General features: G+C 39.6%; 2 protein-coding genes across 2 annotated transcripts in view; one reads left to right on the top strand and one right to left on the bottom strand.

The window, feature by feature from the left end:
* LOC121735979 (F-box/LRR-repeat protein 7) overlaps positions 1 to 16,896 on the top strand; it is a 77,557-nt gene that overhangs the window by 49,387 nt on the left and 11,274 nt on the right. The window contains exons 2-5 of the mRNA XM_042126987.1: positions 4,877 to 5,083; positions 7,327 to 7,518; positions 9,105 to 9,249; positions 15,872 to 16,057. Of these exons, the coding sequence (XP_041982921.1) occupies positions 4,883 to 5,083; positions 7,327 to 7,518; positions 9,105 to 9,249; positions 15,872 to 16,057 (724 nt within the window). The 5' untranslated portion in view covers positions 4,877 to 4,882. The remainder of the gene's footprint in view (positions 1 to 4,876; positions 5,084 to 7,326; positions 7,519 to 9,104; positions 9,250 to 15,871; positions 16,058 to 16,896) is intronic.
* LOC121736202 lies at positions 2,190 to 2,669 on the bottom strand. The gene has a single exon (XM_042127290.1). It carries the CDS (start codon positions 2,667 to 2,669, stop codon positions 2,190 to 2,192), a length of 480 nt encoding a protein of 159 aa, XP_041983224.1.

Genomic DNA, 16,896 nt, shown 5'->3' with positions numbered 1-16,896 from the left:
ATACCATGTCAACGTCCATCGCTATATCGTCGCACAAATGGTCGCCGTCAGTCTCGAATTGATTATTAAATTTACTATTATTTATTCAACAAATGCACTTATCAATATAAAAAGTACCCAGTAGCCGATTCTCAGACCCACTGAATATGCATATAAATTTTGGTAAAAATCAGTAAAGCCGTTTCGGAGGAGTACGGTAACTAACATTGTGACACGAGAATTTTATATACGTCATATAAGATAAACAGTTTTTTTAATGTTTAATGACTTAAAATGGAAATGAACTAATTACCATCCATCAATATGTCATTTAATTTCTTAATTCAGTGATTCAATACCCTTTCCGATAAGCATTAAGTGAAATGATAAATCAGTGCTTAATTAGAATAAAATGTATTAAAACACTTTGTATAAATGGAAATGAGATATAATAAAAAAAATTGATGTAGATATAATGTAGAGTTTAGGCTGTGTAGATTGAAATAGGTTTCTAGATTCTATACCGTCTAATATTAACCGTTTCTGAGCTGATTTTGCTGAGATATGGTAAGGAGAAACTTTGGGTTTCGAGAAAGGAAGATAGATTTTATCACAGAAAAATGTACATTTTTTTTCTGAACAGTTCCCGCGCGCACGATTATATTCAACTTAGAAAACTTTGAAAATTTACAAGCAACTAAATGAGGTTCGCAACTCCGTTGCGCCAGAATTTCTTTGCCGTGCGGAAACCGTACATTTTTCCGGGATAAAAAGAATCTATGCTATGTCCTTTTCCGGGACACGAAGTATCTCCCTCCCTTTCAGCAAGATTGGTTCAGCGGTTTGAGCGTGAAGAGGTAACAGATAGACAGACAGACACACTTTCGCATTTATAATATTAGTATAGATATATTTAAATTATATCGCAAGCCATAGTAGCGGTTATATTAAGCTTTTACTATAAGTATTTAAAACATTTTTTTCCTTTGGCGCTTTTAAAAATCTAGATACGGTATATTATATAATTAGTTTAGGATATTAATTATCACAATTATACACAATTATAGTAAGTTATGCGTGAGAACTGAGAACCCCGTAGGTGGTGGAATGTAATTAAAATTCTTATAAATTGTGCTCCGAGTTGTGACATTTTAAAATGTATTTCCGTTAATGGACGTGGAACAGACATAAATTCATTAAATTAATGTTTTTATTAATCAGCCGAAATGTTTTTATTGGATTCTTAATTCTTAGACTTCTAAGATTTTATTATTTTTTTGTGATTTTTTAGACAGTCTCAGATTAAAAAAGTCAAATGATAACAGACTGGCCGCGTAATAATAATTGGCTAACAGTATTTAAGATACAATAATAAAAAAAACTAAATCTGTTTTCAATTTAACAACAGACTTCAACAAGAAATAAACACGTGGTGTCTACGTGTAGGTACTTACCTAGTATTAGTAATATTTTATGGTGTGTAATGTATCGCTTATATATAGAGTTTACTGTGAAAGGCCTGAAAGAGTTTATTTTTTAAGCATATTCATGACATTATAGCATTTCTCATCCATACTAATATTATAAATGCGAAAGTGTGTCTGTCTGTCTGTCTGTTACCTCTTCACGCCCAAACCGCTGAACCGATTTTGCTGAAATTTGGTATGGAGATACTTTGAGTCCCGGGAAAGGACATAGGATACTTTTTATCCCGGAAAAATGTACGGCTCCCGCGCGATAAGCCAATTTTGACGCAACCGAGTTGCAGGCGTCATCTAGTTGCAACATAAAAGACAAAAGTATCTCTTTCAACGCTGCTACTTTCATATCATAAAGTATTTTCACTTTGTTTTGTTAAACCGAGACTGGATCCAAACTAAATCAAAACTCGAAACCATACTATTGTAATTTGTAAGTCCTGTAAGTTTATTTATTTATTTCATCATCACACACTTAAACTATCATTACAGGGTTTACCTAATGCGATAGTAGTGTACATAAAGTTGTATTACAAATTTAGTTAAAAAATTAAAATAATGAGTTCATCAGTATCCACGATTAAAACGATAAAATTAATAACAATAAATTATAAAACCATAACCAGTATATATAATATCTAATCCATCAATAATTAATTTAAGTAAAAAATTGTAAATAAAATCTATCCTTGGTAAATAAATCTTAATAAATTAATACAAACCAAACTATTATTACTTTTGTATATAATCACTTTTCTTCCCATAACAAATGACAAACAGGCAATTAAGTGTAAATTCACTGAGAGTGCAATGGAACAGATCCACCCGCTGTGCCACTTCGTTGAGAGTACGTAGTGCACGAACAAACGGGGAGTATTTGAGCAAGTTAGTCCTGCAGCATGGCACGTGCAGTAGTGGCGGGCGGCGGCGGCGCCACACGTACTGGTCGGGCACGCTGAGCGACACTTCTCCCAGCACGGCGGCATCACTCGTCCGGCCCCGCAGCACGCCGAACACGTACCGCGCCACCGACAGTTCCCTCCGCACCGCGACCCTGTCGTATCCCACCATACCCAGCACAAATAGCGACGGATAGCTTAGAGGGTAGAACGGATAAACGCCGTACAGCCGCAGATATATGTAACGGAGGAATTTGTTTTGAATTCGCTCTAACATCAGGGAATATTTCTGTTCGTAAGGGGACCAGATCATCGCGCCGTATTCCAGATGGCTCCTAACGAGACTGTTGTAAAGACAGGTGATAGCCTTCACGTTAGAGAAGCCCCGACTCATCCGTAGCACAAAGCCCAAGTTCCGAAAAGCTTTTTTGCAGCAGACTGTGATGTGCTCTTTAAACGTAACATCATTGCTGATGTGAATCCCGAGGTCCTTAACAGACGTCACTCTGGTCAGCGGCAGGGAGTCTACGGTATAGTTATGTCGGAGATAATTGTGCGCTTTCGTAAAAGAAATAGCGAGACAAGTTGAGCGGCTTCGCAATATTAAAGACAGCTTGTGTATGAAGACATCTTGTTCTATGAATAATACAGTAGTACCTCCATCTACTAAGGCGATGGTTACACTTTTTTACTCAAATATTAGTCTATGACATTCATTACTTATTAAATTATGTAGTAAGTTGGATGTTGAAGAAATCAATAATTCCAAAGGGACAGTATTCGCTGTACTATTTACGTACTGTCGGAGCAAACATAAAAAAATATTTTCTTCCTTATTTAAAAACATTATGAAAATATTTGTTATTTAAAAATTTTCGGGATATCCTATATTTTTAAACATAGTGATTTCGCAATCGTTAAACGAGGGCGCACATCCTTAAGTTTAGTCTGTGGTTTAATTATCAGGTCTAGCGTTTCTAATATCTGTGCAATTATCCCACAATAGGGAATAAATCAGAGCGGATTGTCGTCGGGATCATAATCACCGACCACAGATATATAAATCGTCGTAATAATAGATCTGCCATTCAAGTTATTTTCAATGAAACGTCCGCGTCCCACGGGCCACGATCCATTCTAGCGTTCAATAAGCTATAAATATCTAGTATGACGCTGAATCTAAAGTCTAAATAATATTTATCAACGGTAAAATACTTACGATGGTTGAAAATTAAAAAATAAATGGGAAAATGTCAATTATATAAATTTTATATGTCGGTCTGTTACGAAAATTAAAAATCATTGGGTTACGTCACTTCATTTCTAACCTAGAGATTACTGTGGTTATTGAATAATTAAACCCAAAAAATTTTGGATTCCGCTTTTCATTATTTTTAGGGAGCTGTTGTTTGGTTAGATATACATCTTACAATCAGTTCTACTACAAGTTTTAACCCTTTCCTTGCTTTTAAGTTTAAAACTATCCCAATGCTTGTAGGTTCGATTCTTATATAAAGATTTACAAAAATGTTCTTTCCAAGTTTGGTTAGAGCTAAGGCATTATTATAGGTCTACCAGAATCTGAAATCAATTTTTGACAGCAGATTTTCAAAAACCATCCTTGATCATTGGATAATTTTTTATATTTGCATGTTTACACACACAATCAGCCGCTATTAGAAAAAGAAAGGATCAAAATGTTTTATTCCAATTACCCCGGTATTGTTAGAGTCAATTTATTTTCTCACTTTTTGCCATCAGATTCTGGTACACTATAGTGTTTCTATAGTGCTTAGTATTTCCAGTTTACTATGAAAAACCCTCATAGTTTTAGGTCATAAACTTAGAATTCCTCAAGAAGCTCGCTGAATTCCGTAGCTGAATTCCTGATTGTGGGTTGTATCCACATGTGACAATAACGGTAAAACTAGTTACTTTGGAGATCATAGTGTATTTCTACATTCTCATTATAATATACATACAAATATGTGTGTCAATCTTGTATTCGAAATGTTCTATTTAGACGAACTGGTTCTGTTTGAACGTAAAACATAGTACCATCAGAGAAATTCATAAATTGATGGTACGCTTACGTTGTTCGACAATGATATTTAGGTTTTGTCAAGGCAATATAATATCAGGGAAATATGAATCAAGCAGATGGCGGGTCTACGTTATTTGGTCATGTTATTCCAAGTTTATGCTAGTCTTCAATGTCCTGTCGGCTGGGTTTGATATTACCCGACAAAATCCGCAGAAAAAGCTACGACAGAAATTATTTAACTAAATCTATTTGAACCTCTGGTATAGCATATATATGCGTTTCTTAAATACACAGCTGATTACTGAATAGGCTCAAGGCCCAAAAGGTTAGGCTTCTTGCAGACGAACAACACTAATCGATGGCAGTCGCTGGATTTTTTTCATTGATTTTTTACACTTGCCAAATGTGTAAAAAAAGCTCGTCTTTAAACGCTGGTCTTATTTTACCGGTTTTTCAAAAGTCCTATTTTTTTTCAGGAGACCATGTCAAGTTGCTCCGGGCCGGGCATATGCGGTGGGGCGCGGCGCCGCCCCCCGCCCCCGCCGGAGCCCCTCACAGCGGACCTCAGCGAGCTCAGCCTAGACCAGGGTTACCACACGCTAGCTGACTGCGGCCCGCCGCGCCGGAGACGAGACAACAGCCTGAGTGATGCGCTGTGGATCAAGATACTGTCGTATTTGGAGGTAATTTGAACCCTAATGCCTTTGTAATATGGTTAAGAAATTAGGTGTAATGGTAGCGAGCTCAGCCTGGACCAGGGCTACCACACGCTCACTGACTGCGGCCCGCCGCGCCGGAGACGAGACAACAGTGACGCGCTGAGTATCTTGATACTGTCGAATTTGGAGGTAATTTGAACCCTAATATCTTTGTAATAGGGTTGAAATTAGGTGTACTGGTAAAGAGCCTAGCTTGGACCAGGGCTACCGCACACTATAAGTGAGCTCATCTTAAACTAGAGTTACCATAAACGGACAGCGGGGTACTACAAAGTACAAGGTGGTGCAACATCCTTCAATAGTTCAAAGTGATACATCTGGTACATCTGGTACATTCTTGGTATCAGAAATATATACATAATCTATACTAATATTATAAATGCGAAAGTATCTCTGTCTGTCTGTCTGTCTGTCTGTCTGTCTGTCTGTCTGTCTGTCTGTCTGTCTGTCTGTCTGTCTGTCTCGCTTTCACGCCAAAACTACTGAACCGATTGCAATGAAATTTTGTACACAGTTATTCTAGAGTCTGAGAAAGGACATAGGCTACATTTTGATGTGGGAAAATATCTTATTTCCATGAAAATATCGATGAAAATTACTTCGCATTGCGCGTGGCCAGCGCTCATCCCGGGGGTCCTGGGTTCGAGTCCCGCAGGCGGAACAAAAAGTTTTCAATGTTCCTGGGTCTTGGATGTGTATTAAAATAATATTTCAAAAATCTTAAATATATTTTATGTATAATATTATAAAAAATCCAGAAATATATCGACGCGATGCAATGAACATTTTAGTTCTAATACTATTCAACAGATGGCGCTTTTTTTTTACTTCGTTGTAACATAGAACTAATCATACTTATTAGTTATTATGTTTTTGTTTATAGTTTTTAATACGTTAGAATATTATGTTTAATAATATTATCACTTGCTATAATAATAATCAATCTATCTTATCTTATAGAACTCCTACTGCATTTCTAAGGAGTTCGAGTGTGTTGTGTTGGCCTATATTCCATCCAAAAAATATTTTTACATTTTAATTCTAATATATGAAAACAGATGGCGCTTTATTTTTTACTTCATTATTATAACAGAACTAATCATACCTACTTTATTATATATTATTGTTTTTATTCATAACTAGCTGTTGCCCGCGACTTCGTCCGCGTGGACTTTAGTTTATAGCGCGCGGTGTCAACAAAATTTGTGTCAAATTTAAAAACTTTTTAAAACCCTGGTAAGTGGTACCCCTCTTAGGGCCGCGCAGCGCGCTACACCGGAATGGCAGCGCTGAAAGTGCTCGCCTCGCCGCTGCCATTCCGGTGTAGCGCGGCCCTTAATTAATCAAAATACCCAAAAACAGCTGTGCAGTATGCACATAATCTGTACTAATATTATGAATGCGAAAGTATCTCTGTCTGTCTGTCTGTCTGTCAGTCTCGCTTTCACGCCAAACGCCAAAACTACCGAACCGATTGTAATGAAATTTTGTATACTGATAGTCAAAAGCCTGAGAAAGGACATAGGCTACTTTTTTACTGGAAAAAAGGGTTGTAAGGGTCGTAAATTTGTTCAAAAAATTCATAATAGATGGCGCCGTGCGTCTTCTACATCGCGCTGACGCTTGCTCAAAAGTCTTTCTATAAGAGGTGGTATCATCTTACATTTAAGTCTCGATTTTTTTCGATTGTTATATCTATTCTACGGTATTAAATAACTCAGTACTTTATCTGTGCAGGCAGTGACGTAACCTTAAGACCAAATTTCACCAACGACTGTTAAAGTTAATGCTCGAATTAGTATCACGATAGCTGTTTCGTTTTTCATATGAATGAAAGAGAAGACAGGATATTTTAACAAGCTGTTAACACTAACAGACGTTGGTGAAATTGGGGCTAAACCTATCAATGATAAATAGTTTATGGGTAAAGTTGTGTAATTGGGGGGCTAAATAAGCTTTAAAATTTGGCATAATATATAAAGTTTAACATACAAAAATGAAGTACTTATTGTTTGCACACTGCACAGCTGTATTGATTTAAGGGGTACCAGGGTTTTTTTATAAAAGCTTTTGACACCAATTTTGTTGACATCGCGCGCTATAAACTGAAGTCCACGCGGACGAAGTCGCGGGCAACAGCTAGTATGACATATTTGCCTTTAGACTATAAACCTAATTTAACCAAACCAAAATATTCCACCTTCCAGGTATCAGACCTATGTCGCATGTCGCGCGTCTGTCGTCGCTGGTCGCGGTTCGTGTCGCGTCTCGTCGCCCGTCCGGAGCCGTGGCGGCGCGTCCGCTCCGCCGGACCGTTGGACGTCGCGGCACGATGCGCGCACGCACGAGCGGGGCCCTTCGTCAGCGCGGTACGAGAGTGGCGGACTAAGGCCAGCCCGGTGAGTGTAAGGAAGCTTTAAATTTTGGTATCATACAGTTTTTTTTTAAATGAAATAAGGGGGCAAACGAGCAAACGGGTCACCTGATGGAAAGCAACTTCCGCCGCCCATGGACACTCGCAGCATCAGAAGAGCTGCAGGTGCGTTGCCGGCCCTTTAAGAGGGAATAGGGTAATAGGGGAGGGTAGGGAAGGAAATAGGAGAGGGTAGGGAAGGGAAAAGGTATGGGATTGGACCTCTGGTAAACTTACCCACTCGGCGAAATACAGCGCAAGCGCTGTACGCAGCATCCAAACGGGTGGATTTTGATCTAGTTTTGCTCGTTTGAAAGCTAACATGATCGAAAGCGTTCTTAGCATTTAGTTAAAATCATCGTGAGCTCACTTACTGCCGTGGAATCAAAATAGCTCTGCAGAACCTGTACTGCAGAAAATTTTGAAGTGTTTTCAATAAGGAATATTACGCCAGGGACGGAGCAGAGAGATACAGTAATCCGACCAAATCCGACATGTCACACACGTCATATCAGAATATTGACAGAAACGTTGTCAAAAGTCGAACAAAAAGCCCCATACGGTCACAGGTGGGCGGTGACCGAGACACAATAGAAATTCTATTGCGTCTCGTTTTTCCACGATCGAAGGGTTGGTACAAGTTGGAAGCCGGCTACATGAAGCTGCAGCAGACGACGTGTCGTCGCGATACTATTGGTTCTATATGCCACGAGCACAAAGACTGACAAACTTATACAATTCCTCTTTTTCGTTGGGGGTAAAAATTACCTTTAACAAATTATGAAATTGCCCAATAAAACCCTATTGTGGTAAATGTCGCTGTTTGTCCCAGATATCGCCTGCTATGTATCAGGTTAACGTCCACTTGGATATTAAATGTGTCATTTCTTTTCTTTTTATTTTATTACATATATTATTGTGCCATTTATTTTATGGTTAACCACGCATGGGGCCAAATGGACAGGTTATTCACCTGTATTCTGATATGTTAGTTTAACAATACAGCTTAGCTGTATATTGCGATGTATTTGCGGTAAACTGTAAACAACAAAAATAAGGTACTCTCAAACATAATATCAAACGAAGCAAACACGTTTTTCTCACACACAAAACAGTCGTTTGACGTTTGATTGACACATGAGGGTCAATTCAGACCGCAACGCGACGAGGCGAGGCGGCGCGGCATTTTGTATGGATTTGGACAGATGTCAATTGCGTGAGACGTCTACGCGTCGTGTGTGGTAACTCTGAATCGACTGGAGAATATTATTTTCAACCGTATTCGCCGCGTCGAAGGCACTGCATAGCTTACACGAAATGCGGCGCGTACGGTGCGGACGAATGTTTCACATCATTTCATACAAAATGCGACGCGGTCGGCGCGTGCGTGCTGATAAATGTGCGATCACCTTTATGGATTAAAAAAGCTGAATTGGGGCTTGGGGTAGACATGCGACGTGTAATAATAATCTGCGCAGACCTACTTAGACTTATCTACGACTACTTTTCGACTTGTCTGATAATGATAAAGTTGTTGATGATGTTTAATGATGACGATGACAATGTTTCCAGGTGACATTAGCCGGAGCACAGCTACTAGCGGCGACCTTCCGCAACATAACGCACCTGGCACTCACCGGGTGCAGCGCGTTGGACTCCCGAGCCCTCGCGCCCCTAGTCACAGACCTGGTCGACATACGACATATAGACTTAACTGGTAAGTTTCGGTGACAGTGGCTGGTTTCATTAAAACAAAATCCCCTTCTTTTTATCTTGGCCAAGATGATTTCTTCATCGCTCCTTTATAGAATCGCCAATCAAAAATATATGGATATAGGACACTCTCCGGTTAACAGCTGATGGCAAACCACAGGTGGTTTTAGTGGGTCGGCTGGCGATTCTCGTTGGCCAGTAGCCAGGTGGCAAGCGATTATCGTAAACGCTAACAAAATGTATGCGATTTGACATTTTCGCTAGCGAAATCTAATGTCAAATCCCACACATTTTGTGGCATTTTTACGATAATCGCTTGTCGCTTGTCTAGGCCCACCGATCCTCCCGGAATTCATCTTAACTGAGGCACATCCCCAAACCGGAGCGTAGAGCGTTGCACTTGCGTCGTCAAAAGGAAAAAGGCCAGCTATGCAGAAGTCATAATCCAAGTCTATGCGCAGTAGGTATACAAGAGCACTCTCTTTTCCTTCACTCTCATAATTTCCAGTGGGACGGACGACCGACACGTCTGGGGAGAGAGCAGACGCAGTACCGTCTTTTCATCCCATCCGACGCATAAATGAATCATCTTTCTTGTCAGACTGTTAGGTGACTATGCATTGCCCTAGCCAAATGTGGAAAAAAATATTTTTTTCAACGAGAGAATCGAACCCACGACCTCCGAGTCAAAACCACTGCACCACAGAGGCTCAAAATGAGTTAGAGCATAAAATAGTTATGGCGACTAGACGTAGCGGTCCGATAATTAATTATTAATAGTTGACAATTTTCTAATTTTCTTTATGACTTATACTTAGAATTATTTTATATTACGTTTATTACGGTAATCAGTAATAATATATAATATACGTGTCTAACTGTCTGTTTCCTCTTCACACTTTAACAGCCGAATATTATGACAATTATACGGCGAATAGACTTTAGTAGAACTCTACAGTAGTCTAATCTCCATTGACCCAAGTCATATAATTGTCATGCAGCTGCCCGTTTCTAATTTCCTGTTTGACCGTTCGCAATCGATTATACTACTCTAACACAATAATATAAAAACATAGCTCCCATACCGGTTTTGGTGACGGTGGCCGGTTTCATTGAAACCAGGTCAGCTACGCAGGAGTAATTTTATAGTGCCCAAGTGTGTGCACAAGAGCACTCTCTATTCCTTTACTCTCATAACCCATTAGTTATGTCCACACTGTGCACTTTCATCTTCAATTTTCGTCATCAACTTTCATATTGGCGCATTAAATAATTGAATGCGTCAAGGAACGCAACGCCAATTGCAATATTGTCATTTTTGAAGTTTTGGATACGGTCAGGGCATGCGTCGCGGGCATGCCTCACGTTCGCTGTTGACTGCGCTATAACGCATGCCCTTGACGAACAGAAAAAAGCACAGTGTGGATAAAGCTTGTGGGACGGAAGACCGACACGACCGGCGAGGGATCAGGTGCAGGACCGATTTTTTACATGCCCATCCGACGCATGGATCATCTTACTTGTCAGACAATCAGGTGATCAGCCTGCATTGTCCTAACCAAACTTGGTAATAACATGTTTCCAACGCGGGAATCGAACCCACGACCTCCGAGTCAAGAGCCGCGCTCTATTATACCACTAGATAAGACCACGGAGGCGTTTTTAATACACAATAAAATAGCAGAGTAATAAAATACTTTTTAAGCGAGCCGCGAGATCACAAGCAAATATATACAGGGTGTCACAAAAACAAGTAATAATACTTTAGGGTGTTTACGTGTTCCTTGTAGAGAGTTCACTGTGAAAGTGGCAGTGCTGAAAGACCAACATTTTTTTTCACTTTTGTATGGGGAAACTCGTGACGCTCGGGCTCTTGCCCATACAAAAGTGAAAAAAAAATTCGTCTTTCCGAGCTGCTACTTTCACAGTGAACTCTCTACAAGGACCATGTACACACCCTAAAGTATTATCACTAGTTTTTGTTACACACTGTATATGTAAGGATTTGCGGTCGCGCTGCGTTTTACATACGTCATACATAATTATTTTGCTTGTAATCTTACGGTTTAGCCGCGAAACCGCGCGTTCGGGCGTTAATATAAATTATGCCTAGCTCACAAAGAACAGAATGGAATTTTATTTGAGTGTCCCCAATATACCGTGGAATGCGGAACTGAATTTTTCTGCAAAATAAAAGGTCAGGCCAGGCTTAATCTACTTTGAGAAACCTTCACTACTTCTATCCAGTTGTTTCTGTAATTTTTACAGGAGTTCTATTCACTGTAGGTTTTAATTGGCTAGCATCAAAAATAACCATTCAATAACGCTAGTGAAAAAATAAACTACTGTCAAAAAAACATACAAACCCATAAAGTAAATATACCTAGCGGAATAGAGCAACAATCTCGAGCTGTCAAACGAAACCGAAATTGGTTTTCATCTGTGTGAAAAATATGTGTACGTATACACTTACACAAGCATGATTGACCATGAATAATTCTATGAGATTAAATTGTCAACGTGCGGCACGTGCCGACTGGACGTCAAAAAAAGAGTGCTGCTGTCATGCATCACACGTCTCTTTTTGCCGCGCAGTGTTACTGATAGTGACATCTCTCTTGCTCAGGTCTTTGTTTCTCTATTCCGCTAGGTATATTAACTTTATGTACAAACCGGACATATAAGATATTCGCAACACACCCAAACCACTGAACCGGCTTTTCTGGGTATGGAGATTGGAGATACTTTGAGACCGGGAAAGGACATACGATACTCTTTGTCCCGGAAAAATGTACGGTTCCCGAGCGATAAACGAATTTTGGCACAATGACGCACCGCTGTACCGGTCGGAGTTAAGGGCCTTATCACACTGGCGATTAGCGAGCGATTTGAAAGCGACGCGACTGCGCAGCGCACACGCCGCGATGATGCCGCGATTGCGCGGCGTGCACGCAGCTTGCCTTCGACGTTTTGGACACTCAGCAGCAAAATGGATTTTTACGTCACTCCCTAGACGAGTCTAGAATATATGTATAATAATAATATGCTGTGTAGACGAGTGTACAAAATGGCGTCCACGCCACGCCGCGACGACGCTGCGCTGTCGCGACGTGCACGCCGCCCAATCGCGGCGTGTGCGCTGCGCAGTCGCGTCGCTTTTAAAATAGCTCGCTAATCGCCAGTGTGATAAGGCACTTAGTGTGTTAGGTTTTTTTCGTTACGGAATTTCTTGATTCGGTCACCGCGCTCAAATCCCGCGATAAAAGCTATGCAATAGATTTTTAATTGTTTGTCCTGAAAAATAATGTACTTTTTGAGTTAACAAAGGTATCAAAAAGTTGTAACAAGTTAAAATTTGTAGTTAAAATTTTACTGAATTAGTAACGCGCATAATTATACAGTTTTAACTGGTAATTAAACTAGAGTTTGCGTTATGGGACACGTGACATAACTAAATTTAAATTACCCACCTACCCTTTGTGTTTATTTAAAATTTTCATCTAAAGTCACCTAAATGACTGATTAATTTTGTTGTAAATTATTTAAGCAAGCTGTTGCTACGAAACACCATTAACTTCCTACGAAGACAGAGGGGTTATGGTTTGACATGTCTGCCTGTCTATCTGACTGTATGTGTGTGTATTTGGCTGTGCATCGTAGCACCCAAACGAATGGGTAGATCTAAAGCTGTCATCTTCAAGAGTGTTCTTTCTACCAGTCCATCATCATCAGCTCGCTCACTGCTGAAAACTTTGTTTTTAAGCTATTGCATCGCTTATATCGCGGGCTTTGAGTGCGGCGACCGAATCAAGTATCCGTAACGAAAAACACCTAACACGCATAGTCTACTGTCGTTTCAGTTCGGCAGACTTCAGCACGGTGTTTGTGTGCGTGCTAGGAGACGTAAGCGAGTTATAATTGCATAAGTTGATAAAAAATGCTATGCAATATTACCGCGGCAGTCGCGGAGAGCCACACGTATTTAATTTAATAACTTAATTCAATTATTTCAATTAGCTTTCGGAAGCACATGAGCACGTACTTGGTGGTAGATATCTTAATTACAATAAAATTATAATTTCAAACAGAATGTTAATAATTTATTCATTAAGTTTGGAAGGCAGCTCAATTGTAAATTATTATAATTAGCTCATTTGTTTTGTAAATAGGGCTTTATTTATGAAATACGAGTGCTCAATAGCGTTTATTTGTTTCTAATTATCATTTCCATACAACTTATTAGTTTAAATTAAATACATGACATAGAAGTCATTAACGGCCATTCCCAATATTTGATCTATCTCTGGTTTTGCCCTACTAGAGATAGGAATAGCTCACAATTGACATAAAATGTATGTCTCTAATGTCTAATGTGAGCTATTCCTATCTCTAGTAGGGCAAAACCAGAGATAGATCAAATATTGGGAACGGCCGTTAGAGTCCGGGTAACATCGCAATTCTCATACAAACGTCATACCAAGATAATTTCTACATACGAAAATATCATAATATTTTTGGTACTTATGTAAATATTTTTCAGTGAATCTTTGTACAGGAACCTAGCAGTGGCGAAGGGTGAATATTTTCGGAAGGGAAGCCGGAGTAAAAAATCTACTTACCAAAACGCTCAGCATTGATGTTCAACAATGTTCGAGTTTCAAGTTTGATAATGATACCTTTGAAAAATGCCTTCTGAGTTAAGTTGTATGCGTGACGACTGACGGCACATACGGTCATTCAAAACTAAGTTTGGAAAACGAAGTTTCCTTCGACAGCAAATAATCTGTCAGACAACAGTCTCAGCTGTACGAGTCACAATTAACAAATCACAAAACAAATTAATTTAAATTCGCGACACTGCACTCTTTTTAACGCTAAAACAAATAACATTCGACATTTAAACACAAAACAAACAAGTTGTTTACAAACACTCATCCGCCATTTGACTCATAACAATTTTACTTCATTGATTCGTCTTTCTCGCTCGCACTTGTGCGTTGCTAATTAACCTTTCTCCGTAATAACTCGCCGAGTATCGGCTTATTTCCGAGTATATTCGCGCGTGCTAGAACGAGACAGAACATGACGATCAGTTCACAGGAATGAAAAGGACAGATTTTTACTATGAAATATCGTTGTATGAAGAAATAACCCGCTAATTTATCGGCTTCTACCGGAGATGTTCTACGGCTTCACGTTGCATTGCCTATATAAATTTGTAGGCGATTAATTATTAATTGAAACTATTTCAAGTGAGAGAAAAATTTATTGCATATACAATTTTGTAGGCGTTTAGTGAATTCAAAGTTTTTTAAGTACTTATGTAAAATATTTATTAGATAAAAATGTATTTGGCCCATAGATTCGATTTTCCAAAAGGGAAGCCGACGGTAATCGGGTTATATGGACTCTTCGCCACTGGAACCTAGGTAATTTCTATCTTAAGCTGAATAATAACTCAAATATGGTAAATATTCTCGTATGGGAAATTATCTTGGTATTACGTTTGTATGAGAATTGCGATGGCACCCGGACTCTTAAGTAGATGAACCCTCGGATAATATATATATGCGAAAGTATGTCTGTCTGTCTATTACCTCTTCACACCCCAACTGCTGAACCGAATTTGCTGAAATTTGGTATGGAGATAATTTGAGTCCCGGGAAAGGACATAGAAACCATTTTATCCCGGAAAAATATGCGGTTCCCGTGTCCAACGAAGTTGCGGGCGTCATCTAGCACTAATGTAAGGGGACAGACAGCGGGAAGCGACTTTTTCCTTCGCAGTGAAAAAGTTAAATTGACTTCCGTAGGCGTTGCCTGCGACGCCATAATTAGTTGGCTTTACTTTTAAATTTTCACAAACAAACTGGTAGTGATCAAGATTTTTCGGCATCTCTTTACAAATTATTGTTCATTAAAAAACTTGGCTGTTTCGTGTTAACTTCAAAGGCTTAATTCGACTTTTATTACGACCAAAATTTCTTTTGAGAAAAAGTTATAATGATATTCTAGAAAAAGTGGTGAAGTCGCACGAAATTTCACACCACTTTGGTTTGTAACTTTCGGAGTATATTTAATGTCCCTTATGTCTAATAATACTGCATGGATAAATGTCCCCAGTAAGTTATTTTTACAGATGATCTTACTCAACTAAAACATAGTAACAAGTAGCATATAAGCTGCTCATTAAAGAGATACAAATTGAAAACTTTCATCCCCTCGGCGGGATTCAAACCCGCGACTTTCAGTTTGAGCGTCAGCTCCTAACCAACTGAGCCACAGCCTGCATGTTCGTATTGTAAAGGTACAAGTTGGAAGCCGGCTACAAGAAGGCGGCAGGCGACGTAACACTGCGTGGTAAAAAGAGACGTGATATACATGACAGCAGCACTCTTTTTTTGACGTCCAGTCGGCACGTGCCGCACGTTGACAATTTAATCTCATAGAATTCATGTTCAATCATGCTTGTGTAAGTGTTTACGTACACATATTTTTCACACAGATGAAAACCAATTTCGGTTTCGTTTGACAGCTCAAGATTGTTGCTCTATTCCGCTTGGTATATTAACTTTATGGTTTTAACATGGACTGGCAGGAGTATTTAAAGATGGCGTACATTACAGGGTGTTCCAGCGTGGACTGGCCGGAGTGGTCGATGTTGGAAGGTCGGCTGGCGTCACGGAAGCCGCCGGTGGAGTACATCGACCTGACCGACTGTGCAGCCGTCACCGACGCCGGGCTGTGCTCCCTGCTGCACACCTGCCCCGCCCTCCAGTACCTCTACCTGAGGAGGTGTACTCTAGTCACAGGTATAACTACTGACACTTTTGTGGGTAAAGTCAAAGGTATTAGTGACACTTTTATGTGTAAAGTCACAGGTTGAAATTAGTGGATATTGATGGCACTATAATAAGTATTCCCTGCTGCACACCTGCCCCGCCCTCCAGTACCTATACTTGAGGAGGTGTACTCTAGTCACAGGTATTGACGTTTTTGTGCGTTATGTCACTGTAATACCACTGAGTGTATTGCTGATTATTCTTGTGCGTAAAGACTAAAGTCACAGGTTGAAGTCACTATATATTGGTGGTACTATAATAAGTATTTCTTGCTCCACACCTGCCCTGCCCTCCAGTATCTCTACCTAAGGAGGTGTACTCTAGTCACAGGTATTGCTGACACTGTAGAGTGCTTTTTATATTCTTTTATACTTCACTTCAGTTACTGTCATTTTATTACCCACTTTTTAACCCTTTACAAAAAAGGGGTGTTATATGTTTGACGTGTCTATCTGTCTGCCTATCTGTTTGTGTGTGGGTGGTTATCCATGGCATCGTAGCGACCATAAAGTTAATTATACCTAGCGGAATAGAGCAACAATCTCGAGCTGTCTAACGAAACCGAAATTGATTTACATCTGTGTGTAAAATATGTGTACGTATATACTTACACAAGCATCTTTCTATAAGATTAAATTGTCAACGTGCCGATAAGTGCCGACTGGACGTCGAAAAAGGAGTTCTGCTGTCATGTATCACACGTCTCTTTTTACCACGCAGTTACAAAAAGTGACATCTCGCTTGCTCTGGCCTTTATTTCTCTATTCCGCTAGGTATATTAACTTTATGGCAGCGACCAATGGGTGGAA

Source organism: Aricia agestis, chromosome 18, assembly GCF_905147365.1.
Source record: "Aricia agestis chromosome 18, ilAriAges1.1, whole genome shotgun sequence".
In the NCBI taxonomy this organism is placed as follows: Eukaryota; Metazoa; Arthropoda; class Insecta; order Lepidoptera; family Lycaenidae; genus Aricia; species Aricia agestis.
The sequence above is the reverse complement of the archived record's forward strand: the minus strand, read 5'-3'. Positions and strand labels throughout refer to the sequence as shown.